Source organism: Pelobates fuscus, chromosome 1 (assembly GCF_036172605.1).
Source record: "Pelobates fuscus isolate aPelFus1 chromosome 1, aPelFus1.pri, whole genome shotgun sequence".
NCBI classification, from domain to species: Eukaryota; Metazoa; Chordata; class Amphibia; order Anura; family Pelobatidae; genus Pelobates; species Pelobates fuscus.
In genome coordinates this window covers 460,909,461-460,930,739 of record NC_086317.1, presented here as the reverse complement: position 1 = coordinate 460,930,739, position 21,279 = coordinate 460,909,461, and the positions used below count along the sequence as shown (strand labels likewise).

The 21,279-nt window shown below is 38.9% G+C and overlaps 1 protein-coding gene across 1 annotated transcript in view; it reads left to right on the top strand.

The window, feature by feature from the left end:
• Nucleotides 1-21,279, top strand: part of LOC134572033 (putative N-acetylated-alpha-linked acidic dipeptidase) — a 90,854-nt gene that overhangs the window by 18,195 nt on the left and 51,380 nt on the right. Inside the window, exons 2-5 of the mRNA XM_063430820.1 lie at nt 13,188-13,293; nt 15,150-15,336; nt 19,796-19,897; nt 20,502-20,627. Coding sequence (XP_063286890.1) covers nt 13,188-13,293; nt 15,150-15,336; nt 19,796-19,897; nt 20,502-20,627 — 521 coding nt within the window. The remainder of the gene's footprint in view (nt 1-13,187; nt 13,294-15,149; nt 15,337-19,795; nt 19,898-20,501; nt 20,628-21,279) is intronic.

Below are 21,279 nucleotides of genomic sequence, written 5' to 3'. Positions count from 1 at the left end.
TGGAGGGCTTTCACCTCCTCCGGGACCTCCTCCTGCACGAGGATTGACTAGCGAAACTAAACCTGAAGGACGTGTATCTGATGGTACCGGTGGCCAGGTCCTCAAGGGACCTCCTACGCTTCCAATGGAAGAATGGCATATGGTGCTTCTCCTGTCTTCCATTTGGTCTCTCTTTGGCTCCATGGTGCTTCACCAAGCTGCTACGGCCGGCGATGGCCTGGCTCCTCAGTCGGGGAGTACGCCTTATCTATTTGGATGATATTCTGATCATGGCTCAGGACCACTCAGTCCTCTTACATCTGCGATGGACGGTGGACTTGCTGACCCACCTTGGGTTCCTCATCAACCGAGAAAAGTCCTGTCTGACCCCGTCCAAAAACATGGAATTCTTGGGTTTCCTAACGAACTCAGAAGAGGACTCCTTGAGTCTACTGACTCCCAAGATCTGCACAATCTGCACAGAACTTCGCAGGGCTTTGACATCTCATGCTATGACATTTGGCAAGAATAAATCTGGCTGTTGGCATCGTCAATACAACCGGTAATCCCAGCCCCTCTCGACTACCGTGCTCTCCAACGATTGAAGATTGCACATCTTCGCGAGGGAGCCTCATATGCAGACTTAGTCACCTTGGACAAGGAGACGAAGGACGAGTTGCATTGGTGGATTCACAATCTTTATGCATGGAATGGCAGGGCCATATTCGGATCTCTACCGGAATTCACCATAGACTCGGATGTGAGATTCAACAGCTGGGGTGCCCACTGCGAGGGTATGTCCACAGGGGGATACTGGTCGGAGAGCGAATCCAGGATGCACATCAATTGGAAGTCTTAGCGGAATACTTTGCGATTCAGAATTTTGTGAAAGGGCCAACACCTGCATTCGCCTACGGATGGAAAACATATCAGTGGTTCGATATGTCAACCACATGGGCGGCACCCAGTTGACAGTACTGACCCACTTGGTGATGGACTTCTGGGAGTTTTCTCTGGCACGAAATTTGGTGATCCAGGCAGAATACCTCCCTGGCCTGCACAATACTCATGCGGACTTGAGTTCACGCTACCTCACGGACAGAAGCGGTTGGAGATTAGATGTGGAGGTGTTCTATACTATCTCATCCCTATGGGGTCCCTGTGCCATCGACCTGTTCTCATCACAACTTAACACCCAGCTGCCCCTTTTCTTCTGCTGGTGAGGTGACCAGATCCTGTCGCGGAAGCAGTTGACGCGTTCCTGCAAGACTGGCACGGTCCGCTCCTCTACGCTTTCCCTCCATTTTGCTTTGTTCCCCAGGGTCCTACTGCATGTTCGCCGCCAGGTTGCGGAACGGATCTTTATCACCATGTTCTGGGGGACGCAATCATGGTTCCCTCAACTTCTGGAAATGGAGGTGGATGTTCCCAGGTTATTGCCGAACCGTGCAAACTTTCTTCGGGATCCAGCGGACAATCACCATCGCTCATCATGGAAGGCGCATTGCTCCTGATGACTTGGCGGATTTCAAGGGACCCTGGCATATCGTAGGAGTTTCGGAAGTACTCGACGCCTCTTGGCGTGTGCATGGCTAGGGACATGGATCCTGTTCAAGCCCCTTTAGCAACTATCCTCCAATTCCTCACAGCTCTGTTTAAAGCTGGCAGGGCCTACAGGACTATTAATGTGTATAGGTCTGCCATCTCTTTGACCCATCAGGGTTTCGAGAGCTCTCTTGCGGAGCAACACCCCCTAATATGCCTGCTTCTACGGGGCTCCTGTCTTTTTCACTCGCCTAGACCATGGTACTCTTCTACATGGGACGTCTCCATGGTGTTATCGTTGTTTGAATCAGGGCCATAGAATGCGGATCTCTCTTTTGTTGTTCACACTGTTTTGTGTCCGGTAAGAGGGTATCAGATGGTCATGCCTTGGATTTTGACGCTTGTTACTTCATCCTGGACGGCGTGTGCTTTAATATATCCAGGCATACAAAGACTTTGGTGTAGAGACCTTCAATAAATTCGGCAAATGCAATAAAAATACAGATAATTGCTCACCTTCTGATGAGCCTTTGACTTGGCTCTCAGTATACACGTAGATATATCGATTCAGGGTGATATTAGCTCTTCTTGTCAGCAGTAAACAGAATTCCTCCGAACCAGCTTGCAGTAAAATTAAAACATTTATTTCAATAAAATATACATACATACAAATGATGCTGGTATAGGGAAATCCACCAAAACGCGTTTCGCTGATTCAATTCAGCTTTCTCAATTGGTAATTTGCTTCCTGCTGTGTGTAGTTTAAATATGTCCCGCATTCCCACTATTGGTGGGTCAAGCTGATTACTGGTCCAATCACACGCCGCTGTTACCCCGCCTGTCAGGTGGTGTCGACGGTGCGTAATCTGTCCCCCTTGTGATGTCATCGCGCACCATGCGTCGTGTGGATGACAGCACTTCTGGGACCTCAATCCTGTGTTCTTCCGAATCCGGAACTAGAAAAAACTTCCGGCGCTCACGAGTGGCGTCTCCTCATCAGCTGATCTTCAATATTGTAGGGGAGAGTCCTATGCCCTCTTGTGAATAGTGGCCATCTTGGTTTCTGGCAAAGTCCGTTTTCACCATATTGTGGACTTATACACAATAGCTCATATATGAGTATACAGACAAAGTGAGAATAAAAGTAAATAACATAAAAAAATGGGAGACAGAACAATACAAAATTATAAAAAATTATGATGATACTAATCCATTCTTAATAGTACCTAGAATCAAGTAGCTAATACATATAAAAATAGAGTATATGGATATAATAGTATCGGCCGACGACCTCGTGTTATGAATATCACACAAAGATGTAAAATATAAAATATAAATTAGACTCAATGATGTAAAATATGTTATAAACATCATTACAGTGGGGGTGTTATCCTATTGCCCACCCACTGTTCGATGTTAACAATTACGCAATATATATATTGCATATACATCGATAAAAATCCAAAAAACTCTAAAAATAATGATATATAAAATTATAAAAAATGGCATAACTCGAAGTTGTCATTCAATCCATATGGTTGCATGGTATCTAGATTAAAGATCCATTTCATCTCAGCCCTTCCTATAGTCTTAATTGGATCACCACCCCTCCAGTTTGTATTAACTTTTTGTATACCCAAAAACTCTATATGGCCGGGATCACAGTTATGATGATCTCTAAAGTGGAGGGACACACTATGCTTATCAAAACCTCTTTTTACATTCCGCACATGTTCCTGTATTCTAGTGTTCAGAGCCCTTGTGGTTCTGCCAACATATATTAAATTACAGGGACATCTAATCATATAAATAATCTTAGTGGAATGGCATGTAATCAATTCTTTTATTTTGAACTTCCTTGTGTCGTCTCTAGGATGTTGGAAGTCTCTTATAACACGTTTTTTACTATTTGTGTTTTTACACGCCGTACAGGAACCGCAACCATAAAATCCAGCTGCTTCATTAAAAAATTGTTTCATTTGTGGCTTAGGAGGAATGTGATTGTGAACCAAATTGCTCTTTAAACTCGGGATGCCCCTATATGTGATCATAGGTTTTTCTGGTAGTAGGGGGTAGAGGATGGGGTCATCTCTCAGGATTGACCAGTGTCTCCTAATTATTCGTCGCAACTGTTTATTATCACTATTAAAATCACAAATAAAATTAAAATTAAAATTTTGCATTTCTCTGTTCATGTTTTTCTCTTTGTATTGTATTAAATCCAATCTATTAGTCTGTTCCACCTCTATATAAGCTTTATCTAAAAGGGTCTGTTGGTAACCATTTTGTTTAAAATCATTAATTATTCTGAGTGATTGTTCCTGGAACGTGTTTTCATCCGTACAGTTACGTTTCACCCTTAAAAGTTGTGCCTTGGGGGCGTTGAGCAGCCAAGGGGAAAAGTGGCAACTTGTTTCCCCTATATAACTGTTGACATCAACTTTTTTGAAGAAGGTACAGGTTTTTAACATATTCTTTTCTACATATATTTTGAGGTCAAGAAATTCAACTGAACTCTTACTGTAATTACTGCTCAGCTTGATCCCCCAATCGTTGTTATTGAGATGTGATAAAAAAAGGTTCAAAGTCTGCTCACTCCCCTTCCAAATGAAAAAAAGATCGTCTATGTAACGGCGATAGGTCACGAGGCTCGCACCCCACTCATGGCCTTGGTAAACAAATTCTTGTTCCCATAGTGCCATGAATAAGTTGGCATAGCTGGGCGCGAACCTCGTGCCCATCGCCGTTCCACAGACCTGTAAATAAAACTGCTCACCAAACCAAAAATAATTATGCGTCGGTATGCACCGGATGCCCTCAATGATGAATTCAATCTGTGACTCCAATACTGTGATACTGACGCATAATTATTTTTGGTTTGGTGAGCAGTTTTATTTACAGGTCTGTGGAACGGCGATGGGCACGAGGTTCGCGCCCAGCTATGCCAACGTATTCATGGCACTATGGGAACAAGAATTTGTTTACCAAGACCATGAGTGGGGTGCGAGCCTCGTGACCTATCGCCGTTACATAGACGATATTTTTTTCATTTGGAAGGGGAGTGAGCAGACTTTGAACCTTTTTTTTTATCACATCTCAATAACAACGATTGGGGGATCAAGCTGAGCAGTAATTACAGTAAGAGTTCAGTTGAATTTCTTGACCTCAAAATATATGTAGAAAAGAATGTTAAAAACCTGTACCTTCTTCAAAAAAGTTGATGTCAACAGTTATATAGGGGAAACAAGTTGCCACTTTTCCCCTTGGCTGCTCAACGCCCCCAAGGCACAACTTTTAAGGGTGAAACGTAACTGTACGGATGAAAACACGTTCCAGGAACAATCACTCAGAATAATTAATGATTTTAAACAAAAGGGTTACCAACAGACCCTTTTAGATAAAGCTTATATAGAGGTGGAACAGACTAATAGATTGGATTTAATACAATACAAAGAGAAAAACATGAACAGAGAAATGCAAAATTTTAATTTTAATTTTATTTGTGATTTTAATAGTGATAATAAACAGTTGTGACGAATAATTAGGAGACACTGGTCAATCCTGAGAGATGACCCCATCCTCTACCCCCTACTACCAGAAAATCCTATGATCACATATAGGGGCATCCCGAGTTTAAAGAGCAATTTGGTTCACAATCACATTCCTCCTAAGCCACAAATGAAACAATTTTTTAATGAAGCAGCTGGATTTTATGGTTGCGGTTCCTGTACGGCGTGTAAAAACACAAATAGTAAAAAACGTGTTATAAGAGACTTCCAACATCCTAGAGACGACACAAGGAAGTTCAAAATAAAAGAATTGATTACATGCCATTCCACTAAGATTATTTATATGATTAGATGTCCCTGTAATTTAATATATGTTGGCAGAACCACAAGGGCTCTGAACACTAGAATACAGGAACATGTGCGGAATGTAAAAAGAGGTTTTGATAAGCATAGCGTGTCCCTCCACTTTAGAGATCATCATAACTGTGATCCCGGCCATATAGAGTTTTTGGGTATACAAAAAGTTAATACAAACTGGAGGGGTGGTGATCCAATTAAGACTATAGGAAGGGCTGAGATGAAATGGATCTTTAATCTAGATACCATGCAACCATATGGATTGAATGACGACTTCGAGTTATGCCATTTTTTATAATTTTATATATCATTATTTTTAGAGTTTTTTGGATTTTTATCGATGTATATGCAATATATATATTGCGTAATTGTTAACATCGAACAGTGGGTGGGCAATAGGATAACACCCCCACTGTAATGATGTTTATAACATATTTTACATCATTGAGTCTAATTTATATTTTATATTTTACATCTTTGTGTGATATTCATAACACGAGGTCGTCGGCCGATACTATTATATCCATATACTCTATTTTTATATGTATTAGCTACTTGATTCTAGGTACTATTAAGAATGGATTAGTATCATCATAATTTTTTATAATTTTGTATTGTTCTGTCTCCCATTTTTTTTATTTTATTTACTTTTATTCTCACTTTGTCTGTATACTCATATATGAGCTATTGTGTATAAGTCCACAATATGGTGAAAACGGACTTTGCCAGAAACCAAGATGGCCACTATTCACAAGAGGGCATAGGACTCTCCGCTACAATATTGAAGATCAGCTGATGAGGAGACGCCACTCGTGAGCGCCGGAAGTTTTTTCTAGTTCCGGATTCGGAAGAACACAGGATTGAGGTCCCAGAAGTGCTGTCATCCACACGACGCATGGTGCGCGATGACATCACAAGGGGGACAGATTACGCACCGTCGACACCACCTGACAGGCGGGGTAACAGCGGCGTGTGATTGGACCAGTAATCGGCTTGACCCACCAATAGTGGGAATGCGGGACATATTTAAACTACACACAGCAGGAAGCAAATTACCAATTGAGAAAGCTGAATTGAATCAGCGAAACGCGTTTTGGTGGATTTCCCTATACCAGCATCATTTGTATGTATGTATATTTTATTGAAATAAATGTTTTAATTTTACTGCAAGCTGGTTCGGAGGAATTCTGTTTACTGCTGACAAGAAGGGCTAATATCACCCTGAATCGATATATCTACGTGTATACTGAGAGCCAAGTCATAGGCTCATCAGAAGGTGAGCAATTATCTGTATTTTTATTGCATTTGCCGAATTTATTGAAGGTCTCTACACCAGGGTCGATTCTGCTTCCCTGTTTTCCGTATTCTTTTCGTTTCTGAGGTTATTATCCACGCAAGATAGGTGTGTGTCACCTCAAAGTACACGTCTGCCTTCAAGACCAGAGCCGATCACCCATAGGCTCTGAACCATGTGAGTGCGCTCCTATTAGAGACTTATAAAGTATATTTGCTATACAATATTACCCTATATTTGCACGTTTTGTATACCATTTAGGACTCTATCATTATTGCACACCTCTCCTCAACCCCGAGGGGTAAGTGTATGATTTAAGCGCTCCACCTCTGAGCACCATTTCACCACTGTGTGAGGGATTGGTGTTTGTTCTGTTGGTTGTTATTTTATATTAGGATAAAGGGATCCTATTTTGGTGGTAGCTGCTATCTGATTACACCTGTTTCTATATTATATAAAGTGCCTATTTCACAGATATACATATTTTTTCTATTTGTATATACAAAGACTTTGATTAAGTCAGTTTCTTATCCGGCTTTCCCTTCAGCGCCAACATTGTGCCCAGTGGCTTGTCTTCAAAAATACAAAGTTCGCACTGGACCGCATTGGTCACCTTCTACTCCTCATCTGTTTTTATCCTTTCATCCTCCTTTTACCGCAGGTGACGAGTACTACCATGGCCCGTTGAGTGAAATGGGTTTTACAACAGGCGGGTGTTGACACTTCGGTGTTTGGAGCCCATTCGGTGCGAGGTGCTGCGGCCTCGTGGGCTCGGTTAGAGGACCTGATGAGGACTGCAAACTGGACTCGGGAATCTACCTTCCATGATTTTTTTTTTTCAACCCGTGACTCATGTTTTTTCTGCGGTTGTCAGTCAGCTGTGAATTTGCAATATGAGCCTTCGTGTCTTGTTATAAAATTACATAATTTTTCTATTAAATGACGAAAAGTCATGATTTTATTAAAGACACGGAGGCGAGTATTGTCCCACCCTCGATATGCTTCTGCATTGAGTGTTATCTTTCCACCCTGGTATATTTAGTGGTTCAGGTTGGTATTACGGTAAGTGGGGATGTCGTTGCTTTGGGTTTATGGTTGCTAGATTTAAGATGTCGGGCTGTTCTTGGGTTCAGGAATGTTCTGATAGACGGGTCTGTCTGTACTTGCATGCACAAGTTGCTAATACTGAAATAACTGTGTGGCTCCTGTTCATTTATGTTTTCACAGCCTAAATTCTACTCATTTGCTGGATTCTGGCGGATTGTCGTGCAATGAGTTCCTGTACATTGGCGAGTTCTGGTTCTGTGATGGATTAGTCCCAGTTCGTTGAATGGTTCCTGATTGGATTCCGGGTGGATTTCAAGACAGTCGTTATTATGTGGTTGAACTGATTCATCGGTTCCTGTTTGATGTTTGTTGTTGTGTCGCATCTCTAAAGAAAGAGGAAATATGATGGGAGGTGCTATTATACTGGGACTTGATATGGGTGTGGCTTATCTCTATGTATACCATTTTTTTCCTACTGTTTTGTATTCTTTGCTGCTATTGGTGGACAGTAAATAAAGGGATATGCAATACTCGCCTCCGTGTCTTTAATACAATCATGACTTTTCTTCATGTAATAGCAAAATCATGTAATTATTGATGGGCCACGAGGACTGGTTTGGGAACCACTGCTCAATACGCCAACAACAATTTTTATTCAAACGGTTTAACAAATGATCTCTTACTAACATAACAAATAGTTCTGGTATAGACAGGAACACCACAGCACCGTCAGTATGTCAGTGTGTCATTAAGCATTCCGTAGATGCCCAAAATAAAGACCACCTAATCACAGCGTAAAACTCCAGTCATCCACAACATTAAAAATGAAAAAAAATCAGGTTTCACTATGTTATTGTGAGTGAAATTAATTGGCTAAGATCAGAATCGAGGACATAGTCTTAAATTAGAGGGGCAAAGGTTTAAAAATAATATCAGGAAGTATTACTTTACTGAGAGGGTAGTGGATGCACGGAATAGCCTTCCAGCTGAAGTGGTAGAGGTTAACACAGTAAAGGAGTTTAAGCATGCGTGGGATAGGCAGAAGGCTATCCTAGATATAAGTTAAGGCCAGAGAATAATTAAAGTATTTAGAAAATTGGGCAGACTAGATGGGCCGAATGGTTCTTATCTGCCGTCACATTCTATGTTTCTATGAAATAAAGGTTCTCTGACGTCCTTGACTTTACCTCGGCTGTTTTCCTCGGCGCGTACAGTCTCACTCCCAGCATCTTTGGTTATCCCCGCTTCCTACATCACCATCAAGCTCAACTATGTCATACTGACAAGTTTCACAGTTTACACAGTGTTCTCAGAGAGATGTTTGGTTATGATAGTTATTGGGGTCAAAGAAACACATAGAGGGTTTGCCTCCTTTTGGATCAACTACGGAAACAAGTGAATGAAAGTTTGAACTTGATGGGCTTGAGTCTCTTGTCAGCTTATACTGCTCTATTACTATGAGCAGGGCCGCCATCAAGGGGTGACAACCATGACGGTTGTCACGGGCCCGGCAGCCCTGGGGGGCCCGGACTGCTCTGGCAGTCCCGGGCCCCACTTTCCCTCCCTGCACACATAGCGAATATCGCTATCTATGTGCGCAGCCGCGGGCCCCCGGCTTCCCTGTTACTGCAGAGGGGGCCCAGCACACAGCTTCTCCTCCTCTTCTCGTCTCTGCTAATAACTCTCGCGAGACCCGGTTGTCATGGCAACGCTCCGCGGGTCTCGCGAGAGTTATTGGAGAAGAGAAGAGAAGAGGCAGTGTGCTGAGCCCCCTCTGCGATAACAGGGAACCCAGGGGGCCCCACCATGCCACCGGACCACCAGGGATGGAATCTCCCCCCTCCCTAGACACAGGTAAGCAGGGAGGGGGGAGAAACTATTTAATTAAATGTAATTTACAAAAAAAAAATGTTAAAATGCCCCCCCTCACCCTCACCCCAGATTGCACATTTACACACACACACTACATACACTGACAACACACACACTGCATACACTGACACAACACACACACACACACACTATATACACTGACACAACACACACACACACTACATACACTGACACAACACACACACACACTACATACACTGACACAACACACACACACTACATACACTGCACACACTGACACAACACACACACACACACTACATACACTGACACACTGCATACACTAACACAACACACACTCTGCATACACTGACACAACACACACTCTGCATACACTGACACAACACACTGCATACACTAACACAGCACACACACACTGCATACACTGACACAACACACACTGCATACACTAACACAACACACACTGCATACACTAACACAGCACACACACACTGCATACACTAACACAACACACACTCTGCATACACTAATACAATACACACACTCTGCATTCATTACACACTAACACACACTCTGCATTCACTAAACTATGCACACACTCTGGATTCACTATACTGACACACACGCTGCATTGACTGTACACACAGCATCCACTACACAAACATCCTGTATTCACAGTACACATACTACATCCACCACTAATTGAAATACTCTGCATTCACTATACACAGACATGGCGTCTAATACACACACTACATCCACTACAGACACTGCATCCACTAAACACATTTCATCTAGTACATACAAACACTACATCCACTACTCAAACACACTCTGCGTTCACTATACACACTGCATCCGCTACACAAACACACACTCTGCATTCACTGCACAAACAGTATCTAATACACACAAACACTACATCCATTACACACATTCTAATTCACTTCCACTATACACACCACATTCAGTCCCGCATCATTGGTAGGTAGGGCGTGGGCGGGCCTGGGAGGGAGGGGGCGGGGGGGGGGGGCCCGACCTTGTGCTTTGTCAGGGGCCCCAAAATTTCTGATGGCAGCCCTGACTATGAGTAGGGAAAAAAATCATTATATTCTCTTTTGTTTTCTGTATAACATTATTTGTGAAACGTATCAGGCCATCGGTCAGGAGCATAAAGTGTTACAAGTGTAACAGGACCTTATAATAGCATTTATAGAAAATGCACAAGAGCAAGAAGCATTGACACAGACAGAAAAAATAAGGATGTTTTTCTCTAACGACCTGTTCATTCACCGAAGCCAACCAACATCATATAAAGGGTAGGAAATATGTGAAAATTAAGTGTTTCTGTATGAAATAATATATTCACAAAAACCTTAACCATTGGAGCCAACCACAGTTTGCTTCACTGCCTTTAGAAATGCATCTGTTTACTTTACATACCCTTTAACCCCTTAAGGACACATTACATGTGTGACATGTCATGATTCCCTTTTATTCCAGAAGTTTGGTCCTTAAGGGGTTAAATACCATGTTAAAAAAAGAAAAAAAGAGTACCCTGGAGATGTCAATTAGCTTTTTGAAACATTCCACTTGAAAGTCAGAGTCGTGATGTGCATTTTAACCAGAGGATATTTGACCACTGAACATGTGTATCGAGCATCCTTCACTACCACTCTCAGTAACCAGGGTTTCTTAATCCATTTATTTAACCCATGTGCTTCTAAAAGTAAATGTCTGTCACCTGCAATCAAATTAGTACTTCATCACAGACCACTATTTACATGGAGTGTTAAAATAGTTCAAAAGGTTAAAACTTTTAACCCCTTGAAGTAGGTCTTAGATTAACAGTCCAGTTTATATAGATCCTTTGCCAAGGTGCCAGCTGCCAGAAGGCCTATGATGCTTTGCCAGCCTACAGATGGGTCTCCAATGCACTTAGTAAGGCAGTGTTATTAAAGTAAACAATTTATGGCAAGCAGTTGTCCAAGACCTAATGAATACATTATGCCTGTTTCCACTATTGGGGACACACTTTACAGTTCTTGCAGGACATCCAGCAGTTGCTTTAATTTTGACTATCAAAAGTTAATGAGATTTGTAGTTAAATAGCTGCATACAAAAATGTATGCTTTTGTGTCATTAACAGTACTTTAACTGTACACCGGGTTAATCACTAAACTCATAATTGCAGGGAGTTAAAATCTGAATGGTAAAAACAAATTGAGGCAATATCACCCCTTAAAAATCTCCAAACATTCTGCTTCAAATTGTAATCTGTTAAAACAAATTGGGAGTTCTGCTCAAATATGTCATTTGTTTCCAATTTTTTTATTTATCTTTTTTTATATATTTTTTTTTTAAATTGAAGCAAACTTTTCTTCCAAGAGAATGATCCACAAGATACTTCATTTGCCACAGCAGAGTATTCATACATGAGCACAAACAGACAAATAAACATTAATTTGAACATTCTTTCCCCGAGAGGTGGAGGCAGGTTCAAGGCACATTCTAAACTTAGTCTTTGTTAATGGTTAAGTCTTTTTTTTCACTTATATTTGCCTTAATTTAAAAATCTAAGAAAAACTCGAGTATTTCATTAATTTACATAAAATACACACACACACACACACTCTCTCTCTCTCTCCCTCTCTCTTGTAAGGAATTGATACAATGTTTGTTGCAAATAAACACATAGCACATAGGTCCACTAGTGTAGCCCCATTTATACCTATTGTCCTTACCCTGGGCCCTTACCCCTGAGTGGCGGGTGGGGGCCCTAAATTACAATAAGGGGTGACCTATTGTCCTTCCCCTCCCGGTCTCCACCCATGAAAATGGGGGGTCATATTTTCCTCCCTCCCCCGGCCCCCACCCATAAGCGGAATATGGAAAGGAGGCATCTTGAGAACACAGAGGAAAGGTGAGAATTGAGGGAAAGTTTCTCTGCCCACAGGAAATGGAGCACACTTTGCTCCTCCGCTGGTCATAGATGGTCAAGCATAGGAAACCTCCATAAGACAAAGTAGGCCCTAAGAAAGAAAAGCAAACTAGAGCAGATTGGAAGAAATTAATAACACATATGACAGAGGGAGAGAAGAGGAAGAGATAAAAGAAAGGTAAGGTCGGCATGACAGTGCCGCTTTAAGTGTTGGATTAGGCTGGGATAGTCATATTAAGAAAGTGTCTGTGTTCTACAAATATTTGGATTTCAGAAGATCTACTAAGCAGGCTGTACTAGTGGCCCTATTTGTTCTTCTCTGCCAAGTGTTGCATTTATCACTGAGTATACATAATTTGTAGTGGTATGCATTGTTAATACAATTTGTGCTGGCTAGGGATTTGTATTTGATTGGTTAGTTTGTTGTCTTGAAACCGATTTAGCAAATGATGTGATTTGTTCCTAGGTACCTAATGCATTATAGCCAAAAGTTCAGAAGAAGCTCCACATGGTCTTTTTTTAGTGCTGCAAATGCTGATTGTGAATACAACTGAATAATCAACAAAGTTTAAGATTGTTCAACATAAATTGACAGAATTTTAACTACTGGTATATACAATTTCCTGATTATGACTTTGTCATTTTAATTTTCTTTGCAAAGGATGGTTTCTGAAACCCAATGGAGGTGTGCCAACCCAGACCTACCAGAATATGAGGAAAGCATTCTGGGATGAAATGAGAGCAGAAAACATCAAACAGTATCTCCAGTGAGTTCCTCTAATTTAGAAATGTTTGTATTTCGTGAATGTACTTCTCTGTTAGGCTCAGATTCACTGAGTACATAATCACAAACTATGTAAACACTGGTATCATGTACAAATACAGGAAAACAAATAGTGATTGCATTCGGAAAGCTTATTAAATGGAGGTATTGATTTCATATTTTTGTATAAGCTTTTCTTTTTTTATTTAATATTTTTAGATAAACTGTTGAAATTATTAAATATTTTAGGAATTTTTTTATTTAAGTAATGTTTTGTAAATTTTTTTGTATATTTTTGTATATTGATATGTTTTAAATATGTTGTATTTTTGAAAAAAAAAAAATCCAAAACCTTATCCATAAACATTTAAATCAAGGCCTTACTTCCTAGCTCAGCTATTTTAGCATTAAGGTTGCACATCCCTTTTCAACCTTTACATTCCCAGTTCAGTGAATACCACCATAATGAGAAGACCCGTCTTGTGTAAAAAGTATAATTGTCAAAATCTATTTTCTGGGTCATCGAGGTTTCATATAGCTGTATGGTGACAAAAGTCATTAATCTGGTAACTTCAGGGCAGTTAAAATAAACAAAAACAAAACAATACTAATGTATTCCATTTGTAGAAGTGTAATGCATGCCAGTGGAGGGAGTATTTGCTCCAAATAGCATTTATCTGTTCGAGATAACTGCATACTCTACTTGAGGTTGTAGGTCTAAGCTCCATAGGACACAGGACCTTATTACTTAAAACAGCTAAACAGATCATTTCTAAATCATTAGAGGCACAAAGATTGCCCTCAATTTAATATTGTTGGATACGCTTTCCAAATGATTTAATATTTTTGGATAAACTTTTAAAATTATGTTTTCAATGTATTAAAATTTCAAAATATTTATCATATATGTTTTGATATTGTAATATGTTGAAAAAAATGTTAAAAGTGTATCCAAACATATTAAATAATTTGGAAAGCATATCTAACAAGATATACAGTTATCCTTGATAGAGCGCACTCTTAGGTATTTCTTCATGATACAAATTTCTTTATTGAAGTTAGTGATACAATATAAATCTTTCAACGTTTCTAGTAGTAGAACAAACATGATCCAGCACACTCATCCATTTGTTTCATATATATATATATATGTAAATCTATGTATTAAAGAAATGTAAATATTTAAATAAATTCTTTGTTCATAATATTAAATCATTATTAAATCATTTTTAAAGTTTATCCAAAAATATTACCTAATTTGGTTTATTAAACTGATTTATCTACAGAAGTCACTATTAAAGTCACTGGGAATGTCTGTGGATAAATTATTTGGAAAGCTTATAAAATGGGAGCCCATGTTTGTAGAACTGTGGGCAGTGAGTCCGCATCCTTGACTGTCTTTCTAATGCAAGCATGTGCAGGACAGCTACTATAATCATTGTTTTATAGCCATCGAAATGCGAGGGGCATCTTTTAGATGAGGGTTTAGTGGGAGATTCTGTTTCTGAGAGCTTGAAATTCGGTCTTCTTTAGAGTTTAAACACACATTCTGTCTACTGCAGCACTTTTTGCAAAATTAGCCAAAAAATTTCACATACAGAGAAACACATAGTGAAATGTATTTACTACAAGACAAACGTAAGCTGTGCTTAAAACACACTTTTAATAGACTCAGAAGATAATTGTCGACATTCGTGTTAGAGAAATCTCAGAATACATTTACATTGTCATAGTAATGACAACAAAAAAACTTTTTTTTATGCTGTAATTGAAATATGTTACCAATTAACATAGCATAAATATTTTGCATAAACGATTTATATACATTTATATAAGTTATGTTCTTTACTTTATTTTCAGCAATTTTTCAAGAGTCCCTCATCTCGCAGGAACAGAACAAAATTTTCTTCTCGCAAAACAAATTCAAGCCCAATGGAAGGAATATGGCTTGGATAAAGTAGAACTGGCTCATTACGATATTCTTTTATCATACCCAAATAAGACAAGTCCAAACTACATCTCAATTATTGATGATTCTGGCAATGAGGTAAATCTTAAACACCGAGCTATCTGCAGTCAGTTCTGCGTGTCTTCCCTTATCTATAAATGATTTATCTATTTTTTTTTTAATTTTGTCTCTTTGTAATAAAACTAAGGATTTTGTAGAATTTAAGTAAAGTACGTTTAATACTTACATTTACGAGCAGGAGAAACCATCACTTCTGTGGATATTACGTTACTGGATAAGATATTCAAAATAATTTATATCTTGTTAACCCATTATTTTGTGATGTTTTGTTTCTTTTTAATTGTATATAGGATGTCGCCATTGACATCACAATCCAGTTCATTCAAGGCACAGGCAGGGCACACATTGCACTGGAGGGGAATAAATTGTAACTTTGTTTATGTTTCGTCTGCTCTTTTCATGCTGATGTGTAGATGCAAAGAACATAATTTAAAACAAAAACTGTCAGGGAGCCACAACGGATTGCCAGTCAATAGAAGTTGACAGTGAATAGATGTAGTTGTGGTGACTTTGAGAAATGCACTGTAAAATTTAAGCTAAAAAGGCTAGTTTTTTATATTTCAATTTTGCAATTTGCAAGCTTTTATCATTTGGGCTCTTTCGTTATGATGACTCACTTGTTAGTGAATTAGTGAATGTAGTGTGAACTGACTTGCAAAGTGTTGAATAATTGGACTAATTAATTTCTGTAGATTCTCTAGTGACCAGAACATGATGGTTAGTGAATATAATCCATTGCTAAGAATAGCCATTGTGTTATCAATTTAGAATTATTAACATTTAACATCAATCATGTTTATTTAGTTTAGTCTTTTTATAATTCCATTTTTAATTAGAAATGTTTGACAAGTGTGTGTGTGTAACAAAATGCTATATTGAATAAAATAATGTAAAGGACAAAGCATGGATCCAGTTGTTAACTTCTCAAATCTCTTTTGTTGACCGTTTGTAAATGTGACTTTTGAAATAAATCATTACGCAGATAAAAATGTGCGTGATGTATTGTCTAATGCACATTGATGGATGCTTTCCACAACATTTTAATGGTCTTCAGAGGAAAAATTATATGGCACTGCAGTAAAACAAACATACAGTGCCATGCTTACTAATCAGTTTTATGTTGTGTGGAAATGGATACAATGTTCCAAATGATCTTGTGACTCTCCCATGATGTAAATCAAAATACAAATATATGGAAATAATCCATCTGTATCTGTATCTCCTGTAATGAATGTCTAACATCAAGGTTGGATTCTATAGGGAACTGGGAAGATGGATCATTTCTTATTACAGGTCTGAAACAGGTTGTATTGCATTTCTTGAGCTCTAGTCTAGTGAAACCAGGATGATGCTTAACCCCTTAAGGACAAATGACATGTGTGACATATCATGATTCCCTTTTATTCCAGAAGTTTGGTCCCTAAGGGGTTAAAAAGAAAGCTGGAATTAACAGCAGTTCAATGGTTATTGAATAGCCAAAGCTGAGCAAATCTGGTTATGACTACAGACTACAAGATTACGCTTTGCCTCAGGGTGCAATAGCCAGGCAACTCCAGGTGACTAGCAAGAGGACAGCATGCAGTGCTACCACTCACGCCGTTTACTTTATGTAGCTTGGCCGAGCAAACAAGCAGCATAAGAAGATATTCATCGTCTATGCAGTCTGACAAGTAGTAATCGCTGAGAGCACCAAACAGCTTCCTCTTAATCCAGGTAGAGGCAGTAGAAGTTCTTCTGTCACGGTCTGCTCGGCCACGCTACATGAAGGGAGATAAGAAGATGTACAAGGGGGGAAGAGAGCAGGGCACACAAAAGGGCCTGGGGAGGGGGACAATGACACAGAGATGAGTTGGGAAAAGGGACTTACCCACAGAGAGACAAGAGATAGGGGCAATGACACACAAAGGGGCTGGGAAAGGGGAAAATTACTCACAGAGGGGCTGAGAAGGGGAAATGACACACAGATGGGCTGGTAGGAGAACAATTATACACACTTAGGGAATGGGAGTGGACAATGACACACAGAGGGGTTGGAAAAGGGGACAATGGCACACAGAGACTGAGGGGAGAAAAAGATGCACAATGGGGCTGGGGAGATGTAAGACACACAAAGGGAATGAGGGAATTAAGACATAAAAAGTAGGAAAGTAAGAGACACACAAGGGAGGTGTAGGACAACAAGGGGAAAATTGGGGCTAAGATACACTAAAGGGGAATATAAGACATGAAAGGGGGTTAAGATACACAAAAAGGGATAAGACATTAAAAAAATAACATGCAAAACTCCAATCAATATATAACTGTCAGATTGATGGGTGGTGAAGATGATTTAGTTATTCAACAACAATGACACATTAGCCTTGAGGAATCAGTGCAGATCATCTGCATTGATGTATTACCATAATATTCTAATATCAAAACACCACATGCATGTTTGATGCTGCTGGCTAGTATTTTGTTGCTGAAGTAGGATAAAGTAATTCAATCTAATGGTGTGTTCAGAATCCCCAAACTAACCAGGGCCCCAAAGGATGAAACTAAGGATTTAGATGCCTTATAAGTTGGAGGAGTCATTTCTTACCTTCTATTCGGATTTATCAAGAGGTAAATGAAACCCTGAGGCTATTTATACAATTATTATCATCATCACTGAACATCCAATGGAGATAAGCAGGCACTCATCATATGAGAGGGAAACATCTTTCCAACAATGGACATTGCTAATATATTAACTTTACTTTCAGACCTTAACATATCTTCTCAGAATCTATTTAGAATCATGCTTTTGAAGATGAGAAATTGCTTTATTAATTTGTTTTCATGAGTTGAAAAATAACTTGTTTTATGCCTACAGCCAGGAACATAACTTCCAAATCCCCCTGGTAACATGATTATCAGGGCTGTTGTTTGTTTGGGTTGTTTTATGCATAATTATAACATATTTCCATTTTAGTTTATCCTTAATTTGCTATGTCATTTAGAATAGATTACAGGATATTGATTTCTATATAAGCTTAGACCCTTTTGTGTCAACATCTGTCATTCTTCCTTTAGATACCTCTATAACAAAATTGTCAAACTGTATAATCATAAAAATATGTTTTCATTGACTAACAAATGTAATGTTGATATCTAGTTTATTTCATATTTGATTTGTAGACTGACACCAAATCACCCCAATCAACTCTTTATCTATAATGAGAGCAAATTGCATATTATATTGGTGAAGACATAAAACATAGTCTTGGGATTACATGCATATTATGTCATCATTAGCAAAGATGGTGCACAATGGACCTGTGATGCTGCAGCTTCAAAGAAGTAATTGGAACAGGGATGATGGGACATTTTATTTAGCATGAAACCCGGAATGGGAACAGTGAGACAGTGAATACCCAACACACAAAATAGAAGACAGACCTCAAAATCTTAACTCCTATACTGTCTGCTTTACATGAAAATTGGGCACAAAACAGTAACTGAGACATTCTAAGTATTGGTCCTACACTCTCCCAGGTATCTCCTTCCAAATAAACTATAACCCTGAACTTCTGCAGAAATTGTCCATCAATATGCATTAACGACACACTAAGGAGATGTATCAAGACAAATAAATAGGGACCAACTATACGGAAACCAATAGAATGTCTCACATTCCACTGGACTCCGTTGTCACTGCTCCTCTCTTGGAACTCTCTATAGGTCTAAAAAGACTTTCATTTTAGACATATTAAATAGAATTTAGGAGCCCGAAAAGACTAATGTATGATTGATTATAAATTCCTGATTCTTTAAATCTCTCAGAAGTGTCGGCAAAATTTGTAGTCACTGGGAAGAGTAGGGGAAAAAAGTGAAAAGAAATGTCATGAGACAGATGCCGCATGTGCACAAAACATCAATTTTACATTAATATTTACTGATGTGCATGGTAACATTAATCCTTCTACATCTCTTGTGCTATGGGTGACATGAAAAATAACGTGTATCTCCAAAAATATATTTTTCCAAAACAGCACTATGACTTGCTGTCATTTCTTGCCAAGAGAAAATATTCTCACCAAATCTCATACAGACATAGCATGACAAAAATCCCTCTCACATGCTGAAATATGTTGAGTTAGCGGAAGTTCTAGCAAAAAGTGACAGTTGCCCACCGCCCCCAGGTAAGACATCAAACTGTTAGCAAACCGTTTAACTAATTACATTGGTGGGGTACCAGGGTGCTTTTGGCACCATAACTACTACTGAATCCTGTAGTGGTTATGACACATAGATTGTTCCTCTTGGGAATTTATGCAAAAATAGCTAGATGTTTGGTTTAGGTTGTTTTTTTGTTTTCGTTCTATTTTTTTGTTAAGTTTGCAATTCTCACAATACTGTAATTTGTAAATAACCTAAAATGGGTCTGTACCATCTGATGTTCCCTGTGCACTGGTAAAGCTAGAATAATCAGTTGTTCATGTTTCATTTTATAAAGGTTTTCAGGACAGCTTTAGCTGAACAAACACCGTCTGGATATGAAAATATATCAGATGTCGTCCCACCGTATAATGCATATTCAGCACAAGGCACTCCAGAGGTAATATTAATGATAATGTAAACAAGCAATTATTAGATAAATTACAGTTTGGGCTACAAATAAACTTTTATTAAATGGGCACTCTAAGCTACATTAACATTATGGATCATGGTAGTGACTATGGTGCTATGAGCCCCATCTACCAGTTTATTAGTCAATTTATTTTATAACAGTTTGCCAAAAAAAACATTGTCTATGCAGCCGGATGTATATGAGTTCTTAAGCATTATCCTTATTATCCTTCTAAACTCGATCAGCAATTGCCATCCCAGACAGATTTATACAGATAATGCAGTAGTATCATTTTAACATTATGCATGCAGCTGCCGAGACAACACTAAGTGAGTGCCATGGAAAACTCAATTTCTTGTCAAAATGCTACTTCATACCACATCCGCTTCAAAACACCTACCTGAATATGGCCTTGATTATTGAATATTGTTAGGCAAGCTTTCCCAATGATTTAATATTTTTGTATAGACTCTTATACTCTTACTCTATTTAATGTTATATAAAATATATAATATTTTAATATTGTAATATTTAGATTTTTTATATATTGAATTTTTTTTATATATATATTATATATTATGTTGTTTTGCAGGGGGAGCTATTGTACGTAAATTATGCCCGCACAGAAGATTTTCACTTCCTTGAACGCAATTTAAATATAAGTTGCCGTGGAAAAATTCTTATCGCACGATATGGGAAAATTTTCAGAGGCAACAAGGTACGTGCCATTCCTTCATAAGTAATTATGTTCTCAATCAAATCAAAAGGAACACTCAACACACCTATGTCAGATGCGCGTCATCTGTTTTTTATTTTACCAAAAAGTGCAGATTTCAATAGAAATTGCCACTTATTGATTACATTTGTTACACCCCCTCCGGCAGTCAAAAGACAACAGGTCCTGTTTCTTCATGGTTTTTGTGTCCAGAGTACCTGCCTTGCAAAGACTGTGATCTGCATTGCGAAGTTTGGAATTGGACAGCAACACAGTTGGGTTAAGGAAGAAGACGAGGTCATGCAAGGCTGCAGACAATAGGTTTGCAGCTTTTGCAAGCTGTTCTTAGTTCTTTCCCAATGATAAAATGTATAATAAAATGCTTGCATGTTTCAATTGGGGCTATATCTACTAAAAAGTGATTCATTTTTTTTTTTAATTGGACAGTGGAGTGTTTCTTTAAGGCCATAGTTCTAGAATAAAAACCCAGTGATTAACTTCACACAATTTCACCAGTTTATTTTGGTTTGGTGCTCTTCCAATTAATGGATATCCAATTAAAATTCCAATAGATATCTACTGGAACCTACTGCTACCCCATCTAAACACTCAAGGTTTCCAGTGAGAGTGAAGTCTATCCATCAAATTTAACTTT